We start from the raw sequence: 26,271 nt of genomic DNA, 5'->3' as shown, positions 1-26,271 counted from the left end.
GTTTTCAGCACTGTTGATTCTAACCAACACGGAGAGGCATTTTTGCAAATCCACACTTATTTCTGTGAAAGCGCACCATTCTGACATTTGACAGGGGGAAACAAGTTCAACAAGCCAAATGAAGCAATATGCTATGGGGCAAAGTTCTGCTCACCTAGAATCCAGCCTACTACCTAAGTCCCAACAGGAATAGAACATTTTTGGGTGTGCATTTGAGATCTCCTGTTTTATCATTTCATTCTGTGTGTCTTCTCTATGCAACATGAAGCTGCCTCACAGTTAGAACACTGGTCCATCTTTCTCAGTATTGCTTACTGTAACAGGAAGCAGTTCTTCAGGGTTTCATGAATAGAAAAATCTTGTCCAATATCCACCAACCTAAAGCCAAAAGGCTCTGTCGAGGTTAAACTTGTCACCTCCTGCATACAAAGCGTTAAAAAACCCATGGCATTCAAGTCAACTGACCAGTCAAATTTTATTAATTGACCCCCTCAACTGACCACCTACTACTTCACGGGGATAAATACTGTCAAGTTAAAGCACATAACCAAAAACGCCACTATAGAGATGGCAATTTATCTATTATGATGATGGCCGTTAGAAGTAAAAACTCTTTGCCTCCTAACTCTGCAGCAGGTCAAGGACAGAGCAATGCTATGCGGATTGGTCCCCTACATCTTCAAACTGGAAAAAATGACCTGGTCCCTACTTTGCATAAGAGCCGTTCAAAAACCAGTTTTTAACAGACACTACTTTGATTTCGTTTAATGTTATTTTGATAAACTAGTTTATTATGCTTATTAGCGAGAATGATTAGTTTACAAAACATAGCTGGTTTGTTTTTGGAATTACTATAAGTATTGAGTGTGCTCATAATGGAAGCATTTTTACTAACCGAGACAATATTTGAAAAGTCGAATGATGGCCAACGTTACACGGAAGCAAGTAATGTAAGTAACTGAACCCACTAAACACACGGCCACATGGAAGCGAGGGACTTTTGGGGAACGGGACGACATGGTGAATGGAAGTAATCAAATCCAGTATCTGTATGCAAAACCATTGTTCTCAGGAATGGTAGCCAATCTCAATATGAGAGAAATTGAGCAAAACTAAGATTTCTAAGACAAGTGCCATGCTGAAGATGCCCCTGCAACAGTCAAGTTATAGCACCAATTGTAGAATTGTCAATTTGTGCACCAAACTTTGAAACTTATTGCACAATGCAACATTCCAACCCTTCTCCTTGATGACTAACATTCCTGTAAATAAGTTCTTTGGTCTTGCTGCCCCCCATCTTCTTTCTCAAGCTTCCTTCTTCAGCGTCTACCTTTGGACTGACTTAACCAGTGATTCTCTTGAACTTGTCTTCTGTAAAATTCCCCTTCTGGCCATCACCGCCTCTCTTGCAACGCGGTATAATCCCCACCTGCTTCCCCACCTCCTCTCTGCCCCTCGAAATTAAGTGATTATCATTCTTGAGCCTATGAAAGCCAGCTCAGCCAAGACTTGAGGAGTGGATTCACAGTGTTTGCTTCCTAGAGCTGCCAATAAAGTATTTGTTGTATCCTTGTATAATCACATCTTACCCTCAGGGACACCAATTTAAAACAACCTTTTCTTCAGAACCCACATAATCATCTTTAATCCCAGGCTTACAACTATTTCCTTTGGCCTGAGATCTACAGGGCTTCATGGGTGTGCCAGACAAGAAGCCTCTTTTCTCTCTTGCGCTGCCTGCAAAGGGGCTTGTATAGTCAACATAAATATGGACAATCTTATACAATTTAGGGATGCATTTCTCTGGCTTCCCCCTACACCCTGGTTCCTCTGTCCCTCTCATGCACAAAAACAATCTGTTTTAAACCAGAAGGGGGGGGGGCAAAACTAACTGGTGAAACAGCTCACAGCCTTTTCAACCGGTGGGGGCAGCTGTGCCCATTCCCTCACTTGGAAGGGAATGTTCCAGAAAGTAAATGTTCCAGGAAGGCACCTTCCTCAAACACCCATTTGGAGGCTCCAAACTGGCTCAGGTTTGTGCCAAGTTTGGATTGTGAGCCAGTTCATGCCCATCCCTAGTCTACACTACAGCAGAACTGAAAAAGCACAGGAAACCAATTGACATTATGGAAAGGCACAGGGCAGTCCCCTAAAACAACAGCCTCACATTTCCCTCTTTTTCTCCTCCCCAGCGACATTCAGTTATACAAAATATGTACTATGTCATCACGGTACTGTCAGCTTCTGCACCCTCCTCCCAGTAAACAGTAGCCAACAGAGAAGTGGTGAGAAGAGTCATGACATGGCCACATGCTGGATTATTTTGCTGTACGAGACGTTAGTGCAAGAAGAGGAAAGAGATGCTATTTAGGTGGCAGCTACACAATGCCTGTAAGGTCTAGCTTTGCCCAAAAGATGATGGTTTTGAAATGCCTACAAGGGTTGGCAACATGGCCCCATTGGTAGTATTCCATACAATTTTACTAATCCATAACTGAATTTGAACTGGGAGTCTTACAGTGGCTCTATGCCAGGGGTAGTCAAACTGCGGCCCTCCAGATGTCCGTGGACTACAATTCCCAGGAGCCCCTGCCAGCATTCGCTGGCAGGGGCTCCTGGTAATTGCAGTCCACGGACATCTGGAGGGCCGCAGTTTGACTACCCCTGCTCTATGCAAATCCATAGCGATTGAAATACAGACACATCACCTATAATCACTTGTAACTCCTCCTGAACTTTACCGAATACACCCTGCTAAATATTTGTGGGACAGAAACATTTTCACCTATGCTAGTTCATCTCAATTAATTCATGTCTATACATGAGCATAACGTATACTTAAAAAGCAAAGGTTCTTTCAAATTTGTTGTTATATTTAAAAAACTCCAGGAACATGTAACTCCAAGACAAATAATACTGTCTGAAAGTCTATAAACTAACAAACTTCTACCACACTTATATGCAAAAGCCATTTTACTTTTCTTTTGTTAAAAATGCATGTAAATAGATTTAGGAAGGAGATATTGATGCAATCTTCAGTGAAACTGTTACTTTCAATAGTTCAACACAAAACAAGAATCAATATTTCAAAAGGTATTATACACACTATGCGTTTGGCCTTAGCACTGTGTGATAATCTGAAGGCAAGATCTAAAAGCTCATGGTTCAAATGATCTAGGTATTTCTCCCCAACTGTGCATGCATCACCTCCACTGCCCCCACCATTACAAAACTTATGTGTTGATTTTTTTAATGCAATAACATTTTGTACTCTTGCAAGACTCAAACCTTTGGGAAACAAAACTAACAAGACAAGGCCTAACATGTATATCTGACCTTGAGTCTTCTTCAAAGGCTCACAGCCCTACCCCATCTTCATTTTCCTCCTGGTAGGGAAGGGCAAAACATGAGTACCCCAGTGCATGCATGTTTGAGAAAAATCTGCATAGGTCTAAAGAAAACCCATCTACTGTGGGCTGGGAAACCATTCTGGAAATGCTTCTAGAGTTCATTTCCTTCCCATGTTCCTGCTTGACATCACTTAACAGCAAAATCTAACCTGGGAAATCATCATAGACAAAAATATCTCAAACAACAACAACATTTGGGACATGCAATACCTTAGGGATCGTGTTACCTTTTCAGTGCAGTGCTATCAGAGACTGTATCCGTCTTGCTGTCGTATCTATCACACTGGAGCTCTGGTGGCCTGAACTCTGAATCATCAGTTGAGGGAAGAACATAGCCCTGCCACTTAGTTGACGATTCTTGGTTGGGTAAGACGCCGCAGTATAAAGCTGTCTCACTAACTTCTGCCATCAGAGGCAGCCTCTGGCCTACAAGAACTGTTCGGTCCTCTGCACTGGCCATGGGCTGAAGTTCTAATCCACTGTTGTAGAGGGCTGGATTCACAGGAACTGACGGAAGGTCTAAGCTATCGGTTTCTTGTCCTCTTGGCTGGGGGCTAAGTGTGGGAGGCAGAGGAGATGTGGGAGAATGGGGGGAATCCATAGGATTCAAATTTGTCGGTTTGCTTGGGTGCCTTGGCGGCAGAGAGAGCGGCTTCTCATATTTCCTGCTACTAGAGGCTTCCAAGGAAGGGTCCATCCCTGCCAAGGCCAACTTCTGTCCTGATGGGTCCTGCTCCATACACAGCTCTTCACTGACAGAAGGACGATGGTGAAATGGCAGCAGTGACCTCTTTTGAAGTTTTTCTGATTTCTCCTGTCTCTCAGTGGTTTTGTGCTTAGAGGCAGGAGGTGGCAAGGAGGCAGAGGACAAGGATCCCGCACCAAATCCTGGCTGTGATATCGTTGGTGGACGACTCGAACCCACAGCGCAACGTTGCTTGAGAAGCTTGTGCCTGCAAAAGTAATCGGGAAGCCTTTGCTGAATGGGTTGTGAAAATAAAAAGGGCATGGGACAACCCCCCTGGACGCCCCAGTTACTTCTCAATCTCATGGGAAAACCACCTTCCAAATGTAACGTAACAGCCATATTTTCCTTCTGTTCTTTTAACTTTTAAAAATAACCACTCCCTATGAAGAAAGCTTTTGTAAAGTGGATATGAACAAGCTTCTTTCCTTTCTGGCTGTGGTAAAACATGGAATTACATTGGTATGTAATAGCAGACAAATAAGTGCTTTGGGTTTAAGGGGTGATAGTTACTTTTGTGGGCTTGTTCGTAATGCTGTTCTAGTAGGAAAAGTCTCTTCTGATCAAACGTTTTTGAAGCACCTTTATAGACGGCTCGTCTGAGTTTAAAAATATAGAATACAATGGTTTAGAATCATAGAACCATAGAGTTGGAAGGGGCCAGAGAAGCCAACTAGTCCAACCCTCTGCTCAAGGCAGGATCAGCCTAAAGCATCCAGGAGAAGTATCTGTCCAGCCATTGCTTATAGAATCATAGAATCATAGAGTTGGAAGGGGCCATACAAGCGATTTGGCCAACTCCGTGCTCCATGCATCAGCCTGAAGCATCCAGATTTACTTCTGAAGGCTGCAGCTTCCACTTCCCTCATTCAGCAAGAACTGACTACAAGGGATCTAGAACAGTAACTGTTGCTCACACTCCTTTCACACTGCAGGACAGAGATGGCATTCATCTCTATTATACAAGTGCTTACTCACTTCCACATCTCACTGACCCAGAAAATAATAATAAATTTAATACCATCCTCTTGCATGTCTGACAAAAAAGACAAGAAGTACCATGGGTACTCCCTCAACAACCCCTCTTTCCTAAACAATATTTTAATTTTTTGTATGTTTTTTAATGTGTTTTAACTTTGTTGTAAAACTGCTTTAATGATGTCTGGTTGGGAGCGGCATTGATAAGTAGCCTTAATAATGTAATTTTATCTTGTGTGTTTCAAATTATTAGCCATCTTTGTGGCCCTTGTAAGAACAGAAAAGTGGAATACTTTTGTAAGTCAGCAACAATATGGGCTACTTCAATGTAGTTTGAAAAATCATGACAGCTCCAGATACAGACTTTATGATTTATGACTAGTACGATGGCAGCACTACCCACTTTTGCTATGCAGAAACTATACAAAACTTCTGTTTGTTCAGAATTCCACCATGGTGGCATTTTTGATGGCACCTGTGCCCTAGCAATGTGAATGATGCTGACACTGTCCTCTTTTTTATTTTTTTTTTGTACACACCTGGAACAAGAACAGCAGACTCTTTGGACCGGATCAACAAAATCCCAAGACACACTGTTGTTGGGGGCTTCTTCCTCCACAACTGTAGCAGTAATCTGATTCCTTCTGAAAGGGGAGGGGGGAATACACAATTGTGTCAGTACACTGACAATCCTCCATGCATGGTTGTATATGCTAACAAGAAAACCGTGGAGACTAAGTGATTATTTAAGTCCAATCGGGTTTGTTTCTATGCATTTCAGGGTTTTTTTCCTGACCTGGACCGTGAACAGAGGGCAAAAAAATATTTACAATACTTGCTAAAGGGAATTTCTAAGAGCCAAAGACTAGGGAGAAAACAACCCGTTTCCTGATCACTGCACCAACCCAGTCACCCAGTCAGAGTCATTAAGTATTAATTCTGAAGCGGTGGCTGTAGATTGGAGTTGTGCAAGAGGGCAGTGATGCTCAACAGACAATGGGCAGGGACAGAGAATATTCTGTAACAAACTTGTTTCATCATCATTTAATATAATTTTCTTTTAGATACAAGTTCAGAAGGAGAAGACAACAGTGACTCCAGTTCCATGCCCTGATGAAGAAGAAGAAGAAGAGTTGGTTCTTATATGCCGCTTTTCCCTACCCGAAGGAGGCTCAAAGCGGCTTACAGTTGCCTTCCCATTCCTCTTCCCACAACAGACACCCTGTGGGGTGGGTGAGGCTGAGAGATATCACTGCTAATATCTCTGCTCGGTCAGAACAGTTTTATCAGTGCCCTGGCGAGCCCAAGGTCACCCAGCTGATTGCATGTGGGGGAGCGCAGAATCAAACTGGCATACCAGATTAGAAGTCCGCACTCCTAACCGTACACCAAACTGGCTCTCCAACATGCTGCCCAGCAAGACATCATGTTAATCACTTCTGCCTTATGGCAGTAAAGGTCAACTTTCACAGGTTTAACTGGAAGTTGATTGCTAACCTTCACAGTGGCAAAAATGGGCAATGCTCCTATGACTATGAGGAATCTCCATGTTCAGACACAATGCACCACTGAACACAGGTTGCAGAAGGGAAACAGCATGAAAGGGCTAATGTCTTCTTACTTTGCTCGCCGGTTTCCAAAACTAAGACTGGACACCGTGGGAAACAGGGTGACTGACTAAACGGACCTCTGATCTGATTCAGCGAGGCTCTTACAGTATTTCACACTGAATGCTAACAAAAATGCAAGTGAAAAAAATGATATATGTGAAATAACTGCTTGTTAAGAATCTGCACAGGCACCCAATCCTAAGAGAGGAAGCTGCTGATCTCTTACTTGGATGGTGGCCTGTTGAGGATGCATTCCTTCCAAACTCTGTGGACCATGCGATTCTGGAATTTTGGAGGGATCTTCCCTGATTTCTTTGGACTCTGCACAGTGACCACCCCGTCTGGTGCTGCCGAGTGACTGACTATGCTTGGAATGCCTCCACTTTCCCCTGAAAAACAAATGGCAACAATGCAGAAACTGTCAGAAGGGCAAGCGCTATTTTCCTGAAAAGGTGCTCTTTGGAAACCTGATGATCTCACATGCACACTCAGGTCTTCTGAAACACTTTCACAGATCTAGAATTGGTTGCCCGGAGGCTGATGCTGAAAGAACTGTGCGGAGAACGATGCATAACCTTTGCTACTGGTGATATTACAGAAATCAAAGATACATATTTGAGGGGGTGATATCTAATGAAACATTTGCATCACCACAGTTACCGGAAATCCGAACTGTTTTAACACTGGGTATGTGAAAATGACATATGAGCACACCAACAGTATAAGACATCTTTACACCTAGGATTTGGGGTGTGTCCCCCCCCCCCCGCTTTCTTGAATTTCAGTACTGAAGAGGAAGTTCAGCCTCACATTTATGGTAAGCTGCCTAACATCCACTATCAAAATGTTCCAACGCTACGTGCAAGCCATTTATAAATATCTGTGCAAAGCTGCCAAAGAGCTAAGAAAGCATTCTTTGGATGCTGTCCACAACCATGCAAGAATGAGAGCACGTTATTCCCATTCAGGAGCAGTAAATTATGTCATAAACCCCACAAGCTACAGCTCCAGTTCTTGCCGTTATGAGGACATGTGCTAGCTGACTGCAAACCCAACTTGGGCAGCAGAGGGAGCTTTTAGTTTTCTTCGTCTCCTGGCTGCCTACTACATGCTCTGTGCTTGAGCTGGAAAAAAAGGTAATAGTACAAATCCTCAAACAAGGTCAAAGATGTTTACAGAACTCCTTGTCCTTATGTCTGGCATGGGCAGGGAGGGGGGAAAAAACCCTTATGAATAAAACACTGAAAGCAGCCAAAGCAACACTACACCAGAGGCAAAAAAAAGAATCTACTTGTTGATAGCTGTCTTCTACAACTATAGAAAGGCTTATAAGCAATTTTTTTTTGCTTCAGTTTTTATTATTTTGATGGCTTGCCAACCAGACTCCTGCCTTCACCAGTAGCTTACTACACTCGGTCAGCACAAAACTCCCTTCTAAAACTTGCTCGAATCCCTTCTAAGACCGTTTATGCACTGGGCACTTCACTGCTCCAGCTCCCGTGCAGGAGCACAAACAGGGTGTTGATAAGGTGCACCAGGCCAAATGCTCCCCCGTGTGGGTGTAGGAAGAGGTGGGGCAACCTGCCATGATTAAAACTCCAGCCTGCAGCACAGCATGAAACCTCCAGTGCATAAACGGCCTAAAACTTACTTGAATCAAAAACAAACTTTTCTATCTGATTCAGATTCAGAGTACCTTTATTGGCATTTCTGATCTTTAAGTAATGGCTTAGACGTTGTCTAAGCTGCTGTGTCACTGGGACAACCCAAACATGGTGCTTTTTCAGGGTAAAAATAATATTTCAAGTCCCTGGCTTCCACCATCACAAGGTTTGACGTTTGCCCACAGGAGGGGGTAAAAATATAAAATCACATTTCGGGGATATTCCTAGTGCTGACCTTCGGTGCTATTGCACTCCCACATTGTCACAGGACCCTTAGCAGTTGGCTGCTTATGCTCTGGTCCTGCCAAAGCCATTAGCTTCTTGTAATGAATTTCTGTTTCGAATTTAGAATTTACTAAACTGTGCTTTTGAAATAAACGGCTATACCACGAAAAGGCATCTAGAGAGAAATTTTAGTGGAACAATCCTTAGTTTAACAAAACCCAACTTACCCACAGCTGTCAGAAAAATGTTGAAGAAAACACAGATGGCCTTAACAATAATTCACCAGTGTCTAAATTCTAAGATTTCAATTATTGCTGGAGCGCTTCACTGAATTATGAGCAATCAAAGATCCCAGACATGGGAGCATGCACAAATGTACTGCAGAACATTAAAAAGTGGACTGCAGAAAGTCTAAATCGGTTCTGAGTGTGTACAATCTCTGCAAAGCAAAAAAGTCCGAATTAATGTCATTACACCAGCCTCTTGCGGCGCAGGGTGGTAAGCGACAGAAATGCTGTCTGAAGCTATCTGCCCATGAGGCTGGGAGTTCAATCCCAGCAGCCGGATCAAGGTTGACTCAGCCTTCCATCCTTCCGAGGTTGGTAAAATGAGTACCCAGCTTGCTGGGGGGTAAACGGTAATGACTGGGGAAGGCAGTGGCAAACCACCCCGTATTGAGTCTGCCATGACGCTAGAGGGCGTCATCCCAAGGGTCAGACATGACTCGGTGCTTGCACAGGGGATACCTTTGCCTTTGCCTTTAATGTTATTACGGATGTGGGGAAAACAAAAACAAAAAGGAAAGCCACCTTGCATGAGGAGGAAGGGGCACTTGGCATCAAGGCAAAAGCACTGAATTACAATTTTTTAAAACAAATCTTCACTTGTTCAATTTACATGCCTCGGGTTTGTTTTATTTACTGCCATTATTCACTGAACTGCCCTGCTCTGCCACCACTTAGAGGATCAAGTGAACTGTGAGACGGAAATCAGCTTTAGCAACAACCTACTTGGACAGTTCCCCTCTTTCCAATAGTTCTTTAAGAGTTGCTGTTACATTTCATGGTATCCAAATCATTACTGGGAGGTATGAGATACGCAAAGAATCTGTTGACTTTATCACATATATATATAGAAATAAATAACTTATTCAAATTCTCGCAACTGTATGTTGAATGTATGGATGGGGCAAACGGAATATTTCTTCCTAAAGGCATATTTGAGCCACATTCTTTGAAACAAAGAAACACAGCTGGAGCAGACCTCTAAAATAGGGCACCGGCAGCACAGTAAGGCAATCTCTTTAGCATGTTGCTAACTGATGAGCCTCTTGTGGCGCAGAGTGGTAAGGCAGCAGTCTGAAAACTTTGCCCATGAGGCTGGGAGTTCAATCCCAGCAGCCGGCTCAAGGTTGACTCAGCCTTCCATCCTTCCGAGGTCGGTAAAATGAGTACCCAGCTTGCTGGGGGGTAAACGGTAATGACTGGGAAAGGCACTGGCAAACCACCCTGTATTGAGTCTGCCATGAAAACGCTGGAGGGCGTCACCCCAAGGGTCAGACATGACTCGGTGCTTGCACAGGGGATACCTTTACCTTTAACTGATGGAAGCTCTTTCTAACTTCCAATGTTACGGGATGATGTATTTTTCTGGAGCACTACACTACAGATTGCTATGCGAATTCTGCTCCTTTCCCCCAAATTTCACAGCTGAAATATTAGGAAATGACATTTACAAAAAGAACAAACCAATCATGGAACCGACTGCAGCATCAACAAAAGTTGAGCAACTTAATGTTCCCAGAAAATCCTTTGATTATCTCTAATGGCTTTCCACGTGTCATTTATGTTTCGTGCTTCCTTATTACATATTAATTGCCCACGTTTTTTTCATTCCTCAGGCCTCCCCATATAGCTGTAGTGTTCCTTCAGATAGAAGAATAATGATTAATAGGTACAGGCATGAACCAGTCCATGAGCCAACATTCATAATGAATTTGGCCCGGTTTGTACCCCCTGAACATTTCCCAGACTTCTGTCCAGTTCAGGGGTTCTCACCACTCAATCTTAAGAGCAGCACAGGGTGGTCCACCCATCAGCTGCTAGGTTTAAATGGCTCAGAGCCATATAAACGGTCAATTTCACTCCCCCTTTTCCAAGCGGAGGGAAGTGAAGCAGACCACAGAAATGTCTCACAGCCATTTCAGCCTAACAGTGTATACCACCCCACTGTTAGGCAGTCACAGCAGTAATCCATTTAACTCCTCCATTTCCCTTCTCCATGCTTGGGAGGGGGAGAACGCAAGGACTGCAGCCGTGGCAGTACAACGCGGACTGCAGCCGTGGCAGTACAACAGCAAGACGCCTGTTCAAGCAGCAAGAAGGAAGACAAGAGCTTAAAATGATCACAGCTATGACAGGCCAACACCAGGGTGGCTGCCCCACTATTGGACTGTCAAGCAGTGAGCCATTTAAACCCTTGTTTTCCCCTCCCCCAGCTGAGGGGGGAGAAGGAAACAGAGAGTCCAGCACGCTGGGCTGTCAAGCACTGAGCCACCGAAGCCCATTTTCTTCATTTGGAAGACTTAAAAGGATCGCAGCCATGACAGCTTAATACGGAGCCACAGTTGGGCTCTCACAGCTGCAATCTTTTTTAACCTTCTGCTTTCCTCCCCTCCTAAGTGGAGAGAAGGGAAGCGAAAGGCTACAATGGCTTGTTGCTTGCATGCTTGACTGAAGTTTCATTGCGTGTTTCAGCTCCAGTTGAATCTCTTACTTCCTGAAACCTGGAACTAAGTTTGTACAGATTAATTAATAATCTGGCCAAGTCACTGCATATCAAGAGTTTATAGTTATTTTAACCTGGGATGACCATATGTAATAATATTGCACCTGTGTGTTAAAACATGGTTCATCACTAAATTCATACAAAACTGTGTGTGTGTGTGTGTGTGTGTGTGTGTGTGAAGTGGTGGGCCATTTAAACCCTTGTTTTCCCCTTGCTTGCCTTGCCATTTTAGGCTTGCAACCCCTACTTCAATCTTGGACCATACTATCTGTCATTCAAACAATCCGGTGACCATAAAGTTAGAGGTCAAGTAAGCAATATACAAAGCGTTATCAGCCAGTGGTAAGTAATTAGCTGTTAACAAAACATGGGTCTAAGAAACCCTTTTTGAGACAGGTGGTCTCCTGCTTACCGATTACAGTCTGCTCTGGTGAAGTGGGTGGTGTGAGTAACATTCCACAACCGCTGGGATCTTTCGTGTTCCCCGCTCCCTGTTGTGCCACACTGCTATGGCCTCCTGGCGTAGAAGTGCTCTGAGACACGGGAATGTCATTATGAGAGACAAGAACAAAAGCTGAAGGATAGACCATTCGTACACCACCTGTTAAACAAAGGGGAAAGAAAGGACAACAGTTAAGTTTGGTATCTAAACACACTTTTCATTTAGCAACAAAGCAACATCACCTGCTTCAATATACCAGCTTTTAAAATATATTTAACAGAGAAAAAATAGTGATCAATATCTGATGTGTCATTTTTTATATAACTAATCCAGAGCACAAACAAATAACTTGAGGTTATGGTAACCTGTGAGAAAGAAAATGTCAGATTGTAAAGTGAGTTAGTAGCTTGGAACTCCCTAGTAATCAGATCCCATAAGCTGCTGCTGTTGATTTATTAATTTTAACTGGAGTGGGAAGGAGAAATTCTTCAAGCAAAATATTGACTCTCACCAACTATGACTTCGACAGCCACAGGAAAATCGTCATCGTATCCGAGTTCTTCTTCCTCTTTCAAGCTCTCTTTCTTCTTCAGCACCATTGGGTAAAAATATTGCCATTCCTCAATTAGCTTACGGGTTGCTGGATCAGACATCTTGTACGCTTGGCCCGTCAAAGTACCGCTTAAACCATAAGGGCTTATCAGCACTGATAAAACAAAACAGACTGTTCAGTGTGCAGGTTCCAACAGTCCCTCAGCTGTCATTCAAACTTCTTTCTCATTAAGTCAAAATTTTGTTCTAATGAACAGATCCTTCCCTATTCATCGGCCACTGAAAGATGCAAGAAATATTTCACAGTACATTTTCCCCAATTCAGAATGTGAATCAAGAAATGTGTTTTTATTCAAGAAAATTGTTTAACACTGTCACAGTTCAATTTAAAGTTGATTCCTCAACCAATGAACCCTCATGGCCTCTGAGGTAGTCTGGGCAGCTTGATGCCATGGCACACTGGAAATGTGATGGCAAATATTAAGCAGTGCAAATTAATTATGTATAATCAATCTGCCAGCCCACCCAAATATCTTTTCTTAAAACTCGACTGATTCATTTTAGATAGGAGAGGTGTGGGTTTCAAGTCTTTGGAGGAATAACACTGGAGTACAAATATTACAAAGTAAGCGTGATGTGCCCTCCAGCTAAAGCCTGGCACACTACTAACATGCAAATTATACTAAATGTATATTAACTGGAAACATTTCTCATTTCTTGCTTTGTTCACCTCCACAACAACCAAACTTTTACAGCCTTCAGTCATCTTAAAGCATTTCCAATCCTTTCTCTTGAAATGCCGTTTCAGTTAAACACCCACAAAGCCTCCTCAATTTTATGATTCATATTTATTGGTGTGAAATAATTCTTTTGCTGTCAATTGTTCGGATGCTCCCCCTCTCAAAAAGAACAAGGTTCAAATCCCAACACTACACCAGAGAGCTGCTAAGTCCTGTATTATTTTACAAGAGAGGTTTATCCATCTAGACTGGGAGGAATATTTGGCTACCATGGAGAATTATCTTCCAAGGCTGATAAATACTAAGCAACTAGCAGAGGTAGAGACTGAAAGTCTGGAAAGCCAGAGAATGTCCAGGGTTTCCCTACTGTGGACAGGCCTGCTCTATGCCCAATGAGGCTTATTCCCATTTCAACAAATTCACTGGGCTGGGAAGGGTCACCAAACCTTGATTTTTTTCCCAGTTTTTAAAATCAGGAATGCCCCAGAGAATACCACATTGGAAGCACACACACTAACCTTGGAATGGTGTAGGGGAGGACTGAGCCATGTGGAGATACTCCTCACTGACATGATAGATTGGCTGGTGTTGGGCAATCTCCACACTTGTACACACATTGCTTTCCCCATGAAGGAAGAATGTGAAGGCGCAGGATAAATGTTCACTGAAGGAAAAAGAAGAGAAAAACCTGTTTATTACGGTATCAATGCCTCAGATGGCAGTGTTGGGATCCTATGCGTTTTGAAGCCACAGGACAAGTAAACGTCGTCATTAAATCCAGTAGATTTCTGTGCTTTTATCTTCTACTAAAAGTCTCTCTTAAGTAGAATTTGCCACCATCTCCGCCTATATGCAATCAAAATGATAAAAACACATCTGTCCTTTTCTCTACTCAACTAAACAAGCTAAGCAAAATCTCCTTATGAAAAACCAGAGAGTCAATTAGGGAAAGGATTGCAAATGTTCACTATTACACACTATTCCAAGTTCAGAGATCAGGTGTGGTAAAGCTGTTGTATATCGAAGATCCTGCAACAATAAGCCGTTCTTCTGAGTCAACACTCCATTTTTGTAATCTCATATAATCACGAGTACCTAAGAAAGTTGCCAAATAGGGAACATACATGTTGTCCTATTAAGTCAACTGTTCCCACTATTATTTAGTTGTAGTATTAAAGAACTCGGGAAGGTGAACAACAAGGGGATTTCCGCCCCCTCTAAAAATAGCGAGATACTTACCTTTCATTGTCATTATATTTCAGCCCCACCACATGACGTTGCCAACATGCAGCATCTGAGCAGTAAACAGCCGGCTACATCCTCCATTTTAAAGCGCTAGTTGGTGAATCCCAAAAGTGGATTCACCAACATATGTAGCGCTACCTACCGGAGAGCAACCAGCAAAAAAAATGTATGGAGGTGAAGAAGCGCTATCTCTGCCTCCAATGTCCCATCCTCACACCCGCCTCTCTCTCCCTTTTCCCAGAGAAGGGAGTTTTTTTTTTTTAAGTGAACTGCCTCAAGCAATAAATAGGAGTTCAATTGTGCAGGCAAAGGAAAAAAAATCCCCCAAAATTGTAGCACAAAGCATGCCTCTCTAAGCTTCCCCTCCCCTTATCAGGAACGAGATTTATTTTTACAAGAAGCAAGACTTGTGATTCCATAAGCAGTGGCAATAAAGAAGAACTATGCATGTATGATCAGATGCATAGGAGTTTCAACGGAGAACTATTGATTTAAAAAAAATTAGTGGGCATCGCTAAAGAATAGAGAAAGGGGATTGGCTGCCTGGCTTGGTTGACAGGCGGAAGAGAGTCATGTATAAATTGCATTGCTCTCTTTCTCCATTCCCAGCAGGGAGGGAGAAGCACGAAATGGTGGCAGAGAAGAGCGAGACAGCAAAAAAGGTGAGGAGGGGCCGGGAGGTGCGATTATATGTAGCATTATGCCACTCAGCTGGCATTACGCTATTTTAAACCATGTGCGGAAATGGCCCCAAAATTGAGTCCAATAGCGCCCAACAAAGATGTATTCAAGGTGTGAGCTTTTGTGTGCAGGCATGCTTCCTCAGACAAAATGGAACAAGAATCATAAGAGTACAGATAGGTATAAAAGGTAAAACAGTGGCAAATGAATAAACTGTGTCATAGTATCCAAACGGTATCCAAAAGCGAAGGAATGGTCCCTGTATTATTTTCTATCTTCCTCACCTGACCCCAGATATTTAAGAACCAGGGAACTATTGTTTCTGCAAGTTCCTAGCTGTCTTTAACTCTGCAGCCTGACCAAAGGAAATTCTATTGCAATTCACTGTTACCCATGAGGCAGGACTATTTCACTTATATGCAAACCCAGAAGGAAAAGCACTCTATTCTCAGGAATTGTAAAACAGCAGCTCTCCTCTCAGCCTAACATTTTGAGCCAGCGGGAGAGTGAGACACTACTCAGTCCAAAGAATGAACTGCTTCTGAGTGATATTCTCTCAAGTATGAGTGTTAGCTTAGATGATTTTGGCAGAATTACAAGGGCCATGTGTTTCATCCTAGTTGCTACCTTTGGAATAAAGCCAGCCCTAACAGCAACATGCTATTCAGGTCAACACATGAGAACACTTGAATGAAAGAATACAAACAAGTGGGATAATTTAGTAACCCTCACTTCCAATCTCTGCAGTAATTGAGCTAATCTATTTTTCATTTACTATGAATTAAAAGTTGTTTCTGAAGATTAGCAATAAAGGAAAAAAGATTTACTAAAAATATTATCTGAGCAGACTAATAATTTATAAATGCACTGAAACCATTATTAACTTTATTTTTACTGCAGTGTCTCAGAACCGTTGCCAAATCATTTCAGTTAACCCTTCACAACACTATAAAGATACAGATCTTCTTCTGCCCTGCCTCAGGGAAAACTTCAGCTCACATCCTGATCATCTCTTATTTTGACTACTATATACCTACCTCTTTTCATTTTCACGTGGCCTACTAACACACCTTAGCCACTCTCCTTTATCCAGCCCTCCATCAGCAAATCATTCGCCTCTCATTTTTCTGACCATGCAACACCGCTCCTTAAATCTATACACTGGCTTCCGGTCTATTCCGACATCTACACCATGGCTTTGTTTTCCACTATTACTGCCTTTTCATCATCATCACTTGTGTGAAGGTTTCCGCTCCCACAAATGACTCCTCTCTTACTGCTCTTTATATGCTTGGCTATATTTTCAGTCACTGTCTTTTAAAAAAAACACTAAACTTAACATTACACTTCGCTGTATAAATATTTGCCCAGAGCCCTCCTAGGCGGAGCTGGTCCCGCTTCTGCTTCCAGTCCCTGAAACGTTACAGGCCAATCCTGATTGGGCTGGCCCTACTCACACTTACCCCCAACAAACAGGGCAAGGAACACTCTGGCACACTCGCTGCCATTCCCAGCCTGAATGCTGCTGGAAAAGGAGGTCGAGAGGTTCATGAAAGGGTGGGAGTTTATATGTGCGTGTGTTTGTGCATGTGCCTCCACCTCCCTGACTGAGTCAGGGAGGGTACTTAACCCCCAGAGGTACAGGACACTCCATCCCCAACTGCCTCCCTCTCTGCCTTCCAGCTGCACAAGGAGACAGCAGTCAGGTAAGGTGGCACCCACCATGAGCAGCCCTGCTGCAGCCTCACCAGGCTTCAGTGGAGCTGCCTGGGTGGTGGGGAGGGAGGTAGGGAACCTCCACCAGAGCTCACCACTGCCTCAAGCAGCCCCGCTGCGGCCTCACCAGGCCTCGGCAGAGCTGCCTGCTTCGGAGGGGAGGATAGAGCCTGTTGTATTTTTTGTACAACGGACTTTTCTGCTAGTTTGACTATAAAGTGATAGAGGAAAGCGAAATTGAAGTATTAATAGCCTCCGACAGATCCACTGTGAAGGAGAAGGGCTACAGTCTGTAGTATCAAAGGGAAAGCTAAAAAACTATTTCCTCAAGAGCAGAACCAGCTCCCTTTGTGAGTGAATTTGCCAGGTTAAGAGGGGGAACTGGCAGGCTGACAGTCTTCAGCACAAGCCAATTCACTTCCAAAGAAAGGTTGGAAAACGTTGTATGAAAGGCTTTTAGGTGAACCCACTGGGGTAGGGTCTTCACAATGAGGGCTGCAAAGATCCACCTGAAAGGAACCCCCCCACGCACGCACACACCTTCCTCCCCCTTCAGATCAGCCTGTGAAGAAAGGCAACTGTGAAATGGGAGACAAAAGTCCTTCCTTGTCAGCTTGTCCACTCATGAGTAAGAATACTATGAGTCAGCACTATGCAAAATGTACAGTGCTTGATATTGATGTGAATATTTGTTACCTAGAGATATAGAAATTAATTTATACATCTTTTATCTCTAATATTAATCTTTCTGGAACAAAGGAAATGTCCCTTACATTCATAAACTGTTGCTGAACAACACACACGGCACAATCCTATGCAGGCTTACGCTGACAATTCAGCATAGAATTGCCTGGCTGGTCAAAAGACAGTCAAATTTTCTAAAGTGAATATCACTGTAAACGAAATAACATAATTTATAAGTACACCCAGATAGTCTCCTGGTCCCACCAGCTTCCTATAGTATTGATTGTGAAAGCTCTGCTTGCCTGAGGGAGGAAAATGGCTTGCATAAGACTACTGATTAAATATATGGCGGAGAGCCAACTGAAGACTACTCATACCTTAGTCTCTGCTACTACGCTGCACTGGCTGTGAGTACCCCTTTCAGACATTTCGAAATGCAGTCATAGAAAACAGAAGACAGAAAAGTAGCATATCCTTTCATTGTCTAGTCCAGGGGTAGTCAAACTGCGGCCCTCCAGATGTCCAAGGACTACAATTCCCAGGAGCCCCTGCCAGCATTCGCTGGCAGGGGCTCATGGGAACTGTAGTCCATGGACATCTGGAGGGCCGCAGTTTGACTACCTCTGGTCTAGTCTATCATCCAAAGCCATCCTAAAATTCAATGTTACATCCCCTGCATGCTAGAAGAGGCCAAGCAATATTATCAGGTATGTCTATTTAGGGTTGCCCTCCACCTGCATTCACACAATTCACACACACAACCTGCATCCACCTGCAGCCTCCACCTGCATTCACACAATAAGCAAAGCAAATCCAAACTGGGTATGAGATCCACAGCATATTAATTAGTGTCCACACATGCAAGAATGAAGAGGCAACTGTAGGAGTACTCAAAGCCACTTCAAAAAGGAGGCACTCTGACCAAGAACTGAAGCGAAGGTAAAACAAACTCAGGTTTTCAGCCTCCGGCGTCTTTGAGTGAACATTTCTTCAATCAAGTTGTGGTTGGTTTCGACGTTTAATGCCTTTGATGAACGATTTATATATGAGCAGTAAAAAGCTCCTTTGGTCTTCCTCCAGAGGGCTCCCTTGCAGTAAGAGAATGAAGTGGAAGGTACATTAAGTCATCCCTCTGGCAAGAGACTCCAACACTTTTTTAAAGCACTGCTTTCAAAACCCCAAAACAATTCAGATCAAGGCTTGGGGACTCCCTGATCTCTCCTTCTGATCTTTTTTTTTTTTTTTTTTTTTTTTGCATTCTCTACAAACCACATTTACTTAGCTATCATTATCTACATTTTATTTTTTTTTAAGTGTTGTGTTGGTATAGAATGCCGTGCTTCTTTCAAGAAACAAGCACAACTTGTTCGCTCCCTCTGAAAGAGATCATGGGCGGGATGCAGAAAACCACACTTGAAAAAGAAGAGATTCTGCACAGGCAGAACACACTAAAGCTTTGTCTTGTTGTCCTAACCGCTGGCCACGTGCATGTTCGTAAACTGATCTCTGATGAATAAGAGACTTCAAATTCCTCCTTTAGCCAAACATTTTAAGGAGCTGATGTCTTTATTAATGGGAGCTCAACTGGAGATGTTTGAGCATTGCTCCCAGAACTGGAATCCGACCCTTCCTTCTAAAATTACAATAGTTCTGACAGTCTTCTGGTTGACAAGCGTAACAAGTCACAGATTTAGATATATCTGCTTAGGTTGCTTTCCAAGCAAAACATGGAAAGATGTTTTGTTATGCTGTAGTTATCTATAGCTGCTTAGGTCGGAAAGATGCTATCTGTTTCATAGGCCCTGTCATCTTCCACAACTATATTATTATATACTATATTAACCATTAACTGTTAAAACAATTTTATAAACTCAAAATATTAACTCTTAAGAAAATTTTATAGACTCTATTAACCATTCCTTCAAAATTAAGGAAGGGGAGGGAAGGGAGGAAAAAGAGTTAGAGAAAGGTTAGGTACAAAGATAAATCCAGCAAAAGGGTGAAGAGCAAAAGCTCACACCACTGTACTCCCTGCGAGGTAGGAGAAAAACTGGAGAAGATGGGTGGTTCTACCAACGAGACAGGAAGAGGAAGTACTTTTTTTAGTTCTGCCTCCCTAGCAACAATAGTAGGAGTCACCCATCTGGGATGGAGTCCTACAACCAGGAGAGAATAAAATAAACGTTCTGTGTTTTGCACCAAGGCTACACTAAGTTGGGTTCAAGAAGAAAGGTGTTATTATAACAGTGAGGGTTTAAAAAAAAAACTTTGATGTTTCCCACTGTTAAAGATATTTCTAGTATCAGGAGACCCAACAGGAACACAGAATGGAAGGGGCCATACAAGCCATGTAGTCCAACCCCCTGCTTAATGCTGGATCAACTTAAAGCATCCATGATAAATATCTATCCGGCCGCTACTTGAAGACCTCTAGTGATTCTTCCTTCTATTTATTTTAGTTATTTATTTATAGATTTATATGACCGTCCCTCCCAGAAAGCCAGCTCGGGGAGGCGAACATCATTATATAATAAATGACATTTAACACAATCGTTAGTTGAAAACCGATTAAAACAGTACCCTTCAATTCTGTTATAGCCGGTAGGTCTTAGAACTCCTCTCAGGGACCTATTTTTACCTCAGCTTAAGGAAAACAGATTCTGCTGCCTGAGAAATGTCTCCTATCATAGTCTGTCCTTGTACCAAAGCAGCATACTGCTAAAAGCAATCTATATCTTCTCCACGTTGTCCTCCCATGGCAGCATTCAGAGATTTTCTCCATTATCCAATAAACTAGTGATAGCTTAGTGGTGCGCTCACTTGGTTTAGGAGCCTCATGCCAAGTTCCTACTTACCATGCAGACGTACTAACTAATTCAAAACTAGAATGAAACACTAGTGTGGGTAGGGGGGAGATACTTCAGTTCACCTGGGCACCTGTACATACAGTAGAAAGAACAAGGTGAACAGGTGAGTCTAGCAAAAAACTGTTTTAATACTCATCACAGGTGAACCTCTTGTCTATGATGCCACTGGTGCCATGAACATTTGTAGACTTGTACCTACTTGATTGGATGTATGCAATAACCTGGAAAATAAGCACGGGTATGTGTGCAGGTGAGATAATTCTATATAAATAATGTTATTTTTTTTAATTAAAGGGGGCAGCATGGAAATCAGAAAAAACTATGACATATAGAGGAGGAGCTAATGCAGAGATGATAAATTAGGAGATTTGATTCTTCACCAGACAAACCAGGGAGTCGACAACAGCCCTGCTCCCTACTTGTCTTAAGATAAGCCTTCTAGTGGTACTATGGAGGAAGTATTGAGTTCAGTCTCATACAGAAGGTGAAAGGAAAAAAAATTAATATCCAGCCTCTGACTTCTAATGTTGCAAAAAGTCTGGTTTCCCTCTAGGAGCCTTCCCCCTTTTTCTGGGTCAGCAAGTTCCCCTTCCTGATTTAAGTACAACCTGCCAGATGTTTATTCAAAGCAGTAGTGCTGAAGACCTGAAAACGTGGAGCTAATCTGAATCAGGAGCCAGGAGGCTAGGTGCTTTTGGCATTCCAGTGTGGCACCAAGCCCAGTTTCCCCTGTACCCTGAGTCTTAGCATGAAGTAATAAATGTACCCAACATCTCTGACAATCAGCAAGGAGTAAGGAAATCCATGGGTTCACAATTCAACAGTGTCTACTGTGGTAAACCAGAAAAATATATAGAAACCAGAAAAGTATATAGAAAAATATATAGCGAACAGGCAACAGGCGGTCTGGGCCAGTGTACCTAAGAGACCGTCTCTCTGCCTATGCCCCTCAAAGAGCTTTATGCTCCACCACCTCCAACTGGTTGCGGATCCCTGGCCCCAAAGAAGCACATCGGTCCTCAACGAGGGCCAGAGCTTTTTCTGTCCTGGCCCCCACCCGGTGGAACAAGCTCCCTGAAGAGATCAGGGCCCTGCCTGAACTCCCACAATTCCATAGGGCCTGCAAAAGGGAGCTCCTCCACCAGGCATTTTCCTAAGACCAACCACAGGTCCCCGTCAGACATCCCCTCCATGGTCTAAACCAGTCTGACCTCTCTAAGGGCCTTAGCTAAGTTCCTGCTCCTGTTATATTGTTGTTTAAGATCACTGAAATTGTGTTATTTAGATTATTGTTGTTGTTGTATCTGTTTATGTTATATATTAATTAGTTCCATGTATCCCCCATGTTGTCGTATGTAAATCGCCCTGAGCCATATGGAAGAGCGGTATAGAAATCAAATAAATAAAATAAATAAGCTCTCCAAACATACACAGGAAATGTTCTAGATAGGCTCTGGTAGCATATGAGAACACAAGTCTCAGCCTTTTAGCACCTTTAAGACCAACAAAGATTTATTCAAAGATTGGGCTTTTCACAAATCACAATCATCATCATCATCCTCATCATCAGTTTAATGCTGGTAGATACCGTACTTGGTCTGCCATACAAAATGGGCCTGATGCTAGTTACCAGTGCAGTGCAAATCAATACTATATTATATATGCCTATTCAAATTGCAGCTGGGAAATGAGTGCATGCTGCTTTCATAGTGCATATTGCTTTTCATGACACTGAATAACTGAAGCTGAATTTGGGGTCAATTCTGAAGGGAAGGAATTTTCTCTGTACAATCCGACACAGTGTTTCAGCACATTCTTCACTCAATACACATGGAAGAACAACTGTATTTCCACTGGCAGTTAAGTAATTTGTTGGATCACAGCCAGAGTATGTTCTAAGCCACAAACTGCATAAATGTTAAGGAAGAGCTGCTAGAAATGTTGTAGGAAGAACAGGTTGTTCTGCACAGAGCTTGAACATCTATTCTTTCTATCTAGTTCTCTATTAGAGGACAAACTTTACTTGTTGCCTCAACATCCTCAAACTACCTTTTAATCTCAACCAATTAAGGAGCCCAATGATTTTTTTTTAAAGATCATCCTCCATTTACAACCTGTTCTTTTATTTTATAACAATCCTTTGGCATAATCATACATGGAAATTATAAATTGTTTCTTTTTACCTATGCTATCAACTGCATTAGAATCCACCTTGTCTCTACTTTAAAGTTTGGACACTGTGCAAAATAAAACCTCACACTTTAAGTTCTCTTTGGTATTAGAACAGGTTTTCATAAATGAAGTCAAGATATTTAAAACCCAGAGCTAATGTAAGGTTATATGTTCATTCTTATGTTAATTGCATATGGGGTACATCATGGGGCCCTAGTGATTTTTTTAACCCAAGCCCACCTTTAATTGAAACCCACATAAATATCCTTTTCTTATCCCATTAGAAGAAAACAGTAGGTAGGGGTAATGGGGACATACAATTTTTTTAACCTGTATTTTTCAGTTCGGGTCTATTGAACCCCCCAAATTACTTGGATTCCTGAAAAGAGTTCATCACTCTTAACCACTTAACCACTTAAAACCAAAATAAACTATTCTCTGCTTTGGAAAATGTGGAGGGCTACTGATGCAATCCACTTTTGACTGGGGTAGGGCTCATTTGAAAACCTTGACCAACCAACTAGAGATCTAGACCTAAATTGCTCTGAGGCCTACCAATGACTCTGCTACTGCATAAGAACTATCAGAAGCTGAAAGATTTGCTTACCCTCTATGAATATTAATTAGCCTGTTTCTTTCAGTAGCATCAAGAGTGTTGCGATAACAGATTCACAATGCAGAAAGTGTTTAGATAACATAGAAAGTGTTTAGATAATGTTATGAACCCATTATCTTGACACTTCGTACGCTTTCTTGCCAGAACTAAGTTGCTAGAACTAATTTGCTTGACTCTTGATATTCGCTTCTCACTGATTTTATCTCTAACCCTCTCTTACCATTCCCATTCACAAGCAAAGCTGAAAGGGATCATAGAGCAGCCTGTGCTCCTAAGAGGGCTGTCATCGGCTGACAAGGCGATGCAAAGGCAGAATCAGGCACAGGGAATGCCTCACAACTGCCTACATCTTGGCAGACAGCATTCTGATCCATGTTCACATTTCTTGCAAACTGATTCACAAAAGCCCATTTCAATATTGTCAAATACTGTACTCACTCTTTGATCTGAGGTCTGCCCTGTACCGCCTGTATACACTGTTTAAGCTTACCGTATATACTCGTGTATAAGCCGAGTTTTTCAGCACATTATTCACAATGAAAAAGTCCTCCTCGGCTTATACGCAGGTATATACGCGGTACATATACGCGGGTATATGAAATAACCGCCTCCTCCCAGCCAGCCAATCGTTACATTGCTTTGCAAACCTCCTGCAAGCTGAAGCTGGCTTGCTCTGGCTGCTTGTAGGACAGCAACGGTTTGACTGACGGACTCTGATCATTTTTTTTCCTTTTGCCTTCACTTCTTCCAAACTATTATTTTGGTTTCTGTGGGGTGGGGTGATGTGGGTTTTGGGGGTGCTTTGGGATTTACTGTTTCTCCTAGTGTTTCTTTCTTGTTTTATTTGAGGGGCAGCATTGTTTGCCTTTTCTTCTTGGAGTTGTGTTTCTTTTAAAGATTGATTTTTACTGTTCTTTCTTTCAGTGTTGAGTTTTACAGTTCTTTAGTTCAGTGTTTTGTTCTTGGGGGGGGGGGGGCTGCAGTTGTAGTTAGAGTAGTTCATTCTTCCAGTTTGGTAGCTGTTGTACTTGTTGTAGTAGGTTGCTAACTTCTGCTCTGGTTTGCTGGCCCTCTTTTGCACTGACAGAGCTAGTTTTACTGTTTTTCTTTGAAATAAATATTCAAAAACATTTAACCTACTGTTGCCTCAATTTACTAAATTTACCAGTAACTGCTGCATTTCTCACCCTCGGCTTATATGAGAGTCAATAAATTTGCCCAGATTTTGTGGTAAAATAACGTGCCTCGGCTTATATGCGGGTTGGCTTATATGCCAGTATATGCGGTATTTGGCCAGAGCGTTTCCAAAACGGTGGGCTCACCAATCAGAAGACAACATCCTAGTAATACTACATACATGTCAGCATTGGAATTTTTTTTTAATGTAACCTGAGCCCATCCAGCAACTGCAGGCAGCCAAGTACCACACATTCCAGAAGATAATATAAGCAGAGGACCGCAGAATTGGACACTCCATATTATTATCCTGCAATTGTATTACATTAAATGACCATATTCTTTTGGTCTTTTATGCACTGACTTCATATAACTTGGTCTGAACGACTATAATACAGTTTGATTGATTGATTATCCTGCCTTTCTTCCATCACTGAACTCAAAGGATCATACAAAGGCACAGTTCCTGCTGGAGGATCTGGTAGAGGGCAGCAGGTGGTCCACTGTCAGTTTAGTGATGGGCTTTGGCAAATGCAGCACAAGTCTCTTTGACTGATTCTGCAACAGGATGTGAGTGCTGACATGAACTCTCCTCCCTAAACATTTCAGGAGAGTGTGGAAAAATGAGCCCTGCAGTCACCTCATTCTACCACGGGGATTCGCTCAACCAGCCCTAGTGTCAAGTTTCTAGACCTCAGTGGGGAGGGTCATATTTACAACTGTATCTCTGCACGTATTTACGGCTTTATCGCCGCACAAATATACAGGACTCCATTTCACTGCCAGCAGTTTGGGAACAGGCGTACTTGTCTAGCAGCTTATCAAGAATCAGACTGCCAGTCCAAATCACTATGGATGTAGGGGAAAACCTAAGAAATATCACTTGTCAGAGTAATTCAAACCCAGGTAAGCATCACTCTGTCTTTTATTTTTATCTTGGTAAGCCAAGTTAAGCTTTTACATTTGGGTACAGAGACTGTATTCTCTAATATTCATTGGCTACAGAAAGAAAAGGAATACAGCTGAGCCACTAACTAAAACGTCCAAGCAAAGGGAAATAAAATGAATGATACGTGCATCTTCTTACCCTGTGCCAAGCTTACCCACTGCAAGATATTAAGATGCAGACAGAGTATTCCTAAAGCTTCCAGATAGCTTGCTCATGCTCAATAGCATCTACTTATTCTGCCATCATTAACCTTGAGATTTCATGTACCTCTCCCTTCCTAAAGAACACCAATATCTTCATTCTCATCTGACCATCTGAGTTCATCTGAGTTCTTATGTCTTACAAAAAGATCGGGGATTTTCTATATCATATATGAGACTTCTCACCTGCTATTTTGAAGGGAAATGACCAACTAGATGCTAGAAGGTTGTGGCTACCGTCACGGAATACTGCTGCTTCTTAGAACCTAAACTATGGCTAATCTATCAGAATATGAATTGGCTTCTCTTGCCTTTGCCGAATGAAAGCAGGAATGAAAACTTTGCTTTGTAACTTCCTGACTACCTGTCAAGGCAACATAAGTTTAGCCTTGAGCACCGCCCCAAGATGCAAATTCTACATTCACCTTGCAAAGTGTTCCATTTAGGGAACTGCTGTTATCTGCTTTGGGGCAACTGGAACTTTTGACTGGGCTTTGTACACAATAGTGATATGATAGCTATGTCTACTTAAAGAGAGGAGTTTTTTTTTAAGTCGCCTATTAACATTCACACTGTGCTGGGGGAGAACAAGTACTTTAGGCACCTGTTCAGTGATAAAGGAGACAACCTGCAGGGCCTCAGAATAGGCAATGGTTTTGCTTGCTGGCCAGAATACGGAAAAAGAGAAGATTCAGAACAGCAAAGACTTAACTTTAATGTTAATAGACTTAGCCAGAGCAAAGGGACCTGTTCTTCAGGGTTCCAAGGTTTCAGCATTATGTGCCACTTCATTATTCTGCTTTCAACCTCCT

General features: G+C 42.5%; 1 protein-coding gene across 2 annotated transcripts in view; it reads right to left on the bottom strand.

Annotated features, from left to right (window-relative positions):
• MED13L (mediator complex subunit 13L) overlaps positions 1 to 26,271 on the bottom strand; it is a 163,188-nt gene that overhangs the window by 44,278 nt on the left and 92,639 nt on the right. Inside the window, exons 5-10 of one of the 2 annotated variants that reach the window (XM_077308793.1) lie at positions 13,672 to 13,817; positions 12,373 to 12,567; positions 11,832 to 12,020; positions 6,970 to 7,132; positions 5,673 to 5,774; positions 3,638 to 4,363 (exon numbers count right to left, since the gene is read on the bottom strand). In XM_077308793.1, coding sequence (XP_077164908.1) covers positions 3,638 to 4,363; positions 5,673 to 5,774; positions 6,970 to 7,132; positions 11,832 to 12,020; positions 12,373 to 12,567; positions 13,672 to 13,817 — 1,521 coding nt within the window. Of the gene's footprint in view, positions 1 to 3,637; positions 4,364 to 5,672; positions 5,778 to 6,969; positions 7,133 to 11,831; positions 12,021 to 12,372; positions 12,568 to 13,671; positions 13,818 to 26,271 lie in introns of both variants that reach the window. The other variant, XM_077308792.1, reaches the window with a different exon arrangement.

The sequence above is a fragment of the Paroedura picta genome, chromosome 13 (genome assembly GCF_049243985.1).
Source record: "Paroedura picta isolate Pp20150507F chromosome 13, Ppicta_v3.0, whole genome shotgun sequence".
NCBI classification, from domain to species: Eukaryota; Metazoa; Chordata; class Lepidosauria; order Squamata; family Gekkonidae; genus Paroedura; species Paroedura picta.
The sequence above is the reverse complement of the archived record's forward strand: the minus strand, read 5'-3'. Positions and strand labels throughout refer to the sequence as shown.